Source organism: Cyprinodon variegatus, unplaced genomic scaffold (assembly GCF_000732505.1).
Source record: "Cyprinodon variegatus isolate N-32 unplaced genomic scaffold, C_variegatus-1.0 Scaffold700, whole genome shotgun sequence".
NCBI classification, from domain to species: Eukaryota; Metazoa; Chordata; class Actinopteri; order Cyprinodontiformes; family Cyprinodontidae; genus Cyprinodon; species Cyprinodon variegatus.
In genome coordinates this window covers 264,264-271,735 of record NW_015151153.1, presented here as the reverse complement: position 1 = coordinate 271,735, position 7,472 = coordinate 264,264, and the positions used below count along the sequence as shown (strand labels likewise).

At 39.7% G+C, this 7,472-nt stretch overlaps 1 protein-coding gene across 1 annotated transcript in view; it reads left to right on the top strand.

The window, feature by feature from the left end:
- Positions 1 to 4,707, top strand: part of mogat2 (monoacylglycerol O-acyltransferase 2) — a 15,796-nt gene extending 11,089 nt beyond the window's left edge. Inside the window, exons 4-7 of the mRNA XM_015394622.1 lie at positions 2,266 to 2,470; positions 2,617 to 2,791; positions 3,014 to 3,213; positions 4,259 to 4,707. Coding sequence (XP_015250108.1) covers positions 2,266 to 2,470; positions 2,617 to 2,791; positions 3,014 to 3,213; positions 4,259 to 4,413 — 735 coding nt within the window. The 3' untranslated portion in view covers positions 4,414 to 4,707. The remainder of the gene's footprint in view (positions 1 to 2,265; positions 2,471 to 2,616; positions 2,792 to 3,013; positions 3,214 to 4,258) is intronic.
- The last annotated feature ends 2,765 nt before the right edge of the window (positions 4,708 to 7,472 follow it).

Below are 7,472 nucleotides of genomic sequence, written 5' to 3'. Positions count from 1 at the left end.
TCTATCTATCTATCTATCTATCTATCTATCTATCTATCTATCTATCTATCTATCTATCTATCTATCTATCTATCTATCTATCTATCTATCTATATCCTAAATGTAATCACAAAAGGATGATAGTGTCCTTTTTTTGACTGTTCTGTTTACACAAACAGTGGAGCTCACAGAGGGTCAGATGGATCCAAGCTGAAATGTTTAGGCACATGTTTGGTCTGCAGCCAAGTGAACCACAGCAGTCCAAACATTGTTTAGGAAGTTTTAGATCCAATGGTTTGAATAAAACTATATCCGCTGCCATTTTATATGGTTTTCAAGCCAAACCTGGAATTGGTCAGTCAGTTGTTTTAAGAAAAATAAAGAGTGGAAAAGAAAAGAAACATTCTTCAAGGTTAGCATGGCCTGATTGCTTGAAGGTTTTATTTTTTGTTATGCATTCCTATCTTTTCTCTGAACTTTAAGTTTCAAGCTGGATGAATGAGCAGAAAATCCATTTAGATTCAGGTTTTCAAGGGAAGAAGTCAGAGCTGTGTTACCAAGCATATCTGCCATGATTTTAAGCATGGGGTTCAGTGTGAGCTCTAAATCCAAGTTTCTCAGTATTTTTCTGTACCTTTACTTGTTTCTTCAGATCATTTTAATTTCTCCTCCATGAGCTTACATGCCACATTTAAACTACCCTCTGAAAACCGATCCGTGCAGAGCTTTGTTCCTTACGACTGTTTACAAGCCACGCTAGCACGGTTCCTCGCCTCCTAGTGAGGATCTACGGTACTACAGCTCTGTAGATGTAAACAAGCAAATCAACATGGATATGACCGTAACATTCAGGAAGTATCCGGAGAGAATGGCGAAGAAGGCAGCATTTGGTGAATTTACTTGACCGACTCAGCTTTTAGGAAGGGGACACGACAAATAATAGTCTGATCAGGGCTTACAGACACAGGAAGCAACAACGGATGTTGAGGCCCATCACTCTGCTAAGCAGAATCATCACTGGAAATTGTGTGGCACGGTAGGGAGGCTAGGATTTTTATGAATGTCTGAAATTTCCTGATTATGGAGGCTTACTGTAAGAAAATGGCGCGGTCTGCTCATGCGCTCTTTGTTATAAGAGAACCAAACCAGAACTGAATCTGCCGAGCCCTACTGACGATCGATAGTTCAACAGTAGGGCTCATGATAGAGTGGTTCGATTGGGTTTGGCACGGTCTGGCTCAATTGTGTGTGCTACTTACATTCAACAGTTATATCCATTGCCATGCTCAGAACGATCTCGGCATGGTTTCAAAAGCGTAGTATAAATGGGACTTTAGAGGTGTCTGATGAAGTACGGGTCAGTAGGCTGGAACAACTGGATCTTGTCGGGACTTAGAACGTTGGACCCAGAATTCAGGCAGACAGACTGAAGTGATTTATAAAAAATGCTTATCAAGTGTTCTGAAATCTGCATCCCATCAGCAAAGACTAGATGGCTGGCATCTCTTTAGGGGGAGAAACACAGGTTAGTGACCCAAAAACTCTTATGGATGATGATAACGAGCATGTGAGTCACTAACCTGGTTTTTAAATTCAGTACGAGCCCAGAGAAAGGAGTGGAATCCAGTCTGATGATGTTCCACAGCATGCGGCAGGAGCCACCCTGAGAGTTCCAGGCGTTGAAACCAAAGGTGCTGCAGAACAGAAGCAGTAGCCAGGAGATGAGGAAGAACATAAGAATCGGGATGAAGAATCCAAAGCTGATGTCAATGGGTCCTGGCCATAAGATCAGAGATCAGGAGAGGTACCAAAGGGGAATCCAAGCCAGGGTCAGGAGAAAGGTCCAAGGCTGTTATTATGCAGAATCTAATGGAAGTCTGAAGACAGGTCAGGCAAACAGATCAGAACAGGGGCAGGTAAAAGCAGTTAAGGAGCAGAAACTAGTCAGGATCATGCAATCAGAATAAATACACAGGGTACACTAGAGAACTCTCACACATGGCTCGAATAATCTGGCACTGGTGGCTGGGACCAAGCAGTTTAAATAGCAGCTGGAAAAGGTGGATCTGATGAATGGTGGTGAAAACTTGGTGGAGCTAGGCAAGGGGATGAAATAAACTAATAATTCAGTCATCAGTACCAAGATCATGACACTTCCAAATTTATCTTTTAGTTTAATTTTCTAACAAAAGTCTTATTGTAGACTGCTGTGGCATTTAATGAAGTTAGTCACGCTGTAAAACATTTTTGTCAAAGGGGATTATTTTGGCAATGTTCTCTTTGCAGTTGGTGAAGACAGCTGACCTGGACCCCAGACACAATTACATCCTGGGCTTCCACCCTCACGGAGTGCTGGTAGCAGGAGCCTTCACCAACTTTTGCACCTACGCCACCGGCTTCCCGCAGCTTTTCCCAGGCATTACCAGCTACATGCTCATGCTGCCTTTGTGGTTCAGAGCCCCGTTCTTCAGAGACTACATTATGTGTGCTGGTGAGGGCCTGTAAAGTTTATATCTGATCAGAGTTTTCCTCCAACTACCTCATCATGTCCCACTGATAGTTATTTTAGCAGAGATCAGCATGATGGTACTTTATCAGACTTGAGAAATAGTTGTTTTCCCTGTTCTAAACTTGCAGGTCTGATTCCATCGGACAAAGAGAGTGCTACTTATCCGCTCCGCATGAGGCGAGGTGGCAGTGCTGTTGTGATAGCTGTTGGCGGAGCCCCAGAGGCCCTTGATGCTCATCCTGGTACCTTCAATGTGCTCTTGGCAAATAAGAAAGGCTTCATCAAAATGGCGATTGAGAATGGGTGAGTGCAAAAAGCCCCGAGGTTTAAAAAAGAGAAAGTTTCCTGTGGCAGCTACAGTAATCCCATTATTTGAAAACAGAGGCTCACTTAAGATACTAGCATGGAACTTCCTGGAAAAGCTCTACTGAGATCCAATCAGAATAACATGCTATGTAAAACACAAGAGTTTCATTTCATTTTAAATGTTGTTAAACCAAGACGAATGTAATCACAATGTTTCAGAGCTCACCTGGTGCCAGTTTTCTCCTTTGGTGAGAATGAAGTGTTTGACCAAGTGGAAAACCCCAGAGGGACCTGGCTTCGGTGGGTACAGGAAAAGCTGCAAAGCATCATGGGTATATCCCTGCCTCTGTTCCACGCTCGTGGCATTTTCCAGTACTCCTTTGGCCTGATGCCCTACAGACGACCTATCCATACAGTCGGTGAGTGAGGAGGGTTGGTCTCTTGCTACTACAGGCTCCGCTCTACCACATATAGTGAAAATATTTATTATTTATACCCTTTAAACCTATTCCCAAGTTTCTCTCAGTTACAACAACAAAACTTATTGGAAATCATTCAAATTAACAAAACAACACAAATAGGAAAGTAACAGATTTTTAAAAGTCTTCTAAAAAATTCAAATAAAGTCGGAAATCTAAAATATTACAATAACCCAACCTTGCTTTAAACTCCCTCAGACCTATCCTTTAATGTTCTCGAACTGAATTGAACAAACCTCTGAGGCTAGAAACAGAACTGATTCATTTATTCTGAGATTTAACTGCTCTTAAAGGTGCATGGCCAGGTTCTATGCCTGTACAAATAACAAATATAATATTTTGATCCTGATGAAATGAGGTCTTATACACTAAACAGTCTTCCTATTATGCTTAAATTGTTTTTGAGCATAAATGGAATTCCAGCACCGGGCCAATGATCAGAAACAATGCTTTTCAAGTCTTATTAATCTTGAAATCAAATTTAAAAAAAAGTGTTTCTGAAAAGCTTTACCAACTATAGCTTTAAGCTTTAATTAGTGGTTGACTTCTAAAGGGAGCTGGATTTTTTTGAAGGTGGATATCATCGTAGAACGGTACATAAATACAAAGTAAAGCCAGAAATTTAAGATTTGTTTTTCTTGTAAAAAAAAAAATAAGAAAACATCTCCCATCTATTGCTAAATAATTTGCGTTGATCTATCACACCAAATGCTCAGGAATCCCTTTTCTTTAATGTAAATTAAGAAAAAAGATTAGGGTAATGAACACTTTTGCAAGTTTCTGTGTTCCACATATTCACAGATGGGTCTTCAGAAAGAGCCCAACATACTGTAGGCCTGTGATGCTAGATGGCAAGCAGCCCTCATGCACGACACGTGCTTTAGATAAGCTGACCTCCCACAGCATCATGCAACACTGCAAACCGTGAAGCTGATACAGACCTGGCACTTAGCAGGCTGCCCTGCACCTTGTCATCTCTCTGCAGTGGGCCGGCCCATTAAGGTGGAGAAGAAGCGGAAGCCGACTGCCGAGGAACTCGATGCCCTCCACCAGCTGTATATGGATGAGCTCAGCAATTTGTTTGATGAGCACAAAGGCAAATATGGGATCGACAAGGATGTCCATCTAAATTTTGTCTGACCTTGGCCCTTCGAACGAAGGGAACTAAATGTCTTCAGTATTTATTTGTTAAGCTCCGATGCTGCAGGTTCATTTAGTTTTAACGTTTAATCTAAGTTAGTTCATTTGATTCTTATGGAACCATATGTTCGATATAGCTACAGTGTAAAAAAAAAAAAAAAAGGGCTGCATTTTCTTTAATTTGAGTAAAACCATACATGTGGTAGGAAAGTATTTCATTAGGTTAAATGAAAGGTTAATAGTTTATGGGACACCAGATTACTCACAGTTAAGTTTTTTCTAATATTTTACCAAATACAGTCTAAATAATTTTTTTTTTAATTTTTTTTATATAAAAATAGTTAATTTGTTTTAATTTGATCCAGATGTATGGAGTCATTAAAGTACCTTGAACCTGAATTTTGTTGTGACTTATTTCTTTTCTTCGGCCAGTGGCTCTGCATCTTTGTCTTTTTTCCTTCTGTATATCCTGCCTGCTGGCCCCACTGTGGATGCAGACCTTGTCTCAATACTTCAAAGCGTTCAGGACATCACAGCAGAGCGTCTGCTAACTGAATGGTGCTAAAAGTTAGGAAAAAACCAGGACCAGGATGCTGATGCTTCCTGACGACTGAATGCTTCCTGACGACTGAATGCTTCCTGATGCCCTAGCTGCAACAGCCTAGCCACCCCAAGAAGCTCGTCGTCTGCTCATTATCCTTAGCATGACTGAGCCCACAGACACAGCCCCACTCACTATGTAACAATGTCGGGGGCTGCTCATTGGGTCAGTGGATAGCACTGTGGCCGCGCAGCAAAAAGGTTTTGGGTTCAATTCCTGGCCTGCATTAAGTTTGCATGTTCTCTCTGTGCATGCGTGGGTTCTCTCTGGGTACTCCTGGTTCCTCCAACAGTCCAAAAACATGACTGTTAGGTTAATTGGCTTCTTTAAATTCTCTCTGTGTGTGTGTGTATGGTTCTTTGTCTCTGTGTTACCCTGTGATGAACTGGCGACCTACCGCCCATAGACAGCTGGAGATAGGCACCAACCCCGCCTCGTGACCCCAGCTGGGATAAAACATGATAGAAAATGGATGGATGGAAGATGAGTCAAAGATAATATAATCTCTTACATGTCACAACCAAAAGACCAAAAGAAATTGTATAATGACGTTTCAAGTAGATTACTCAGATTAAAAACTATTAAACTGAACTCAAACTGGATGAGACATATCCAGTTATATATTTTGCAACAATCTGAAGTATTGGGCTTGCTTCGGTGGCGCAGTGGTTAGCGCGCACCACCCATGTACAGAGGCCTTAGTCCTTGATACGGCTGATCTGGGTTCGAAAATTAGGTCCTTACCCAAATTTCTCTCCCCCACTCTCGTTCCCCTCTTTCCTGTCAGCTCACTGTACAAAAAACAGCCACTAGCTCTGTAAAAACCTAAAAAAAACAATCGGAGGTTTTGGCTTATGCTCCTCCTGATCTCATGTCACTTCGTGTTTGAGACCTAGAGGAGACACGATTGGCTCATCACTTGATTTCTCCAGCAATCCCCGAAGAGGCCTCCCTATTTAAATTTCAAGTTCCTGAGAGAAGAGTTTGCTGTCCTTTTGTTGATTCATGACATGGATGTTTCGCTCCTTCTTCTCCTCTTCACAGTTTAACCCCATAATTCAGAAAAATACTAGTTTCTTTTTGCAATGCAATATGTTTCCGTATTTGATAGCTTTGAATTTTGTGTTTTTTGTTGTTTTGTTTTGTAGACTTTAAAAGAGCTACTGGAGTTTATTTGAGTTTTTGTTTGTACGCGTTTGGTTTGTTTGGCTTTGGTTGGTATTTGGTCAAATTTATTTTTTTTCTAAGGGATTTAAGTTATAGCTCTGATTTCAAGATGTAAATTAGTTTTAGTGGATTTTTGTTTTGCGAAATCATCATTTCGCAAAACATCAGTCTGCAGGTGGGGAAACTAAACTAACTGCAAAGGTTTGTATCACATCCATTTAGGAGGTCTCTGAATTAAACCATTTGCAAAAGGATAAAGAAACCAATGAGATGATAAAATAGATAAAACTTTTTTTATATAGGAATGAGCAAGTTCAGATGAACAAAGTGAAACTGCATGATTAAGATTACTTAAAGAATTGCGGAGCTGTAGTTTTCTGAAATCTGTGATCAGAGTTTGAATCCCAAAATTTACAAATCACTCCAACATATAGCTGCATGAAAAATGCATGATTTAATTCAATCAAATCAAGTATCACCTAGAAAGCATGAGTTGTTTTTTTTTTTTTTTTTTGGAGTCACAGATCATTTTCAAAATTAGCAGAAACTGAGCAAAAAAATGAAAGAGAGAGTGAAGTAAGAGCACTATTTCCTCAGATCTGTGTGTCAACAGACTGTGGTTGGGTCTGGGACTTTGTGCAAGAACTGTTACTTTTTAAAACAGTCTTAATAAAAAATATGCTGCAACAATATATGAGAAAACATCCAAAAGCAGCAATAACCTCTGATTATGCAAATCTTATAGTTAATGTGTGTCTTTCATCTTTTAAAAAATAATTTTCCTTCACATGCTCTGAACACAATTGGGTACTTTTTTAGGATTTTTACAGTTTGTATATGATCTGCATATTACTTCTAATAAAATAAAAATTGGAGAACATGTACCATCATTGCCTACTTAGTATTATGTGCTAAAGTTAAAAGTTTTGTAAAAAGATTATTGTTTGTTTTTCTAATAATTGTCTAATGATTCTTATATGTTTATTGTAAGAATAACCCTCTTTTTCATGATAAGTTGTGATTTCTTTTGCATAGATATATCTTTAACCATGGGCAGTCTAAGGCACACCTGTGCACTAATGGTGGTGTCTAATCATAATTTTGGCCAGGTGGGATGGATTATCACAGCAAAGGAGAAGTGCTCACAATCACTGAGTTAGATTGGTTTGTGAACAATATTTGAGTGAAACGGTTATATTGTGTATGTGAAAAAAGTTTTAGATCTATAAATTCATCTTACAAAAATGGGAGCAAAAACCAAAAGTGTTGCCATGCAAAAAAAACTTTTGCA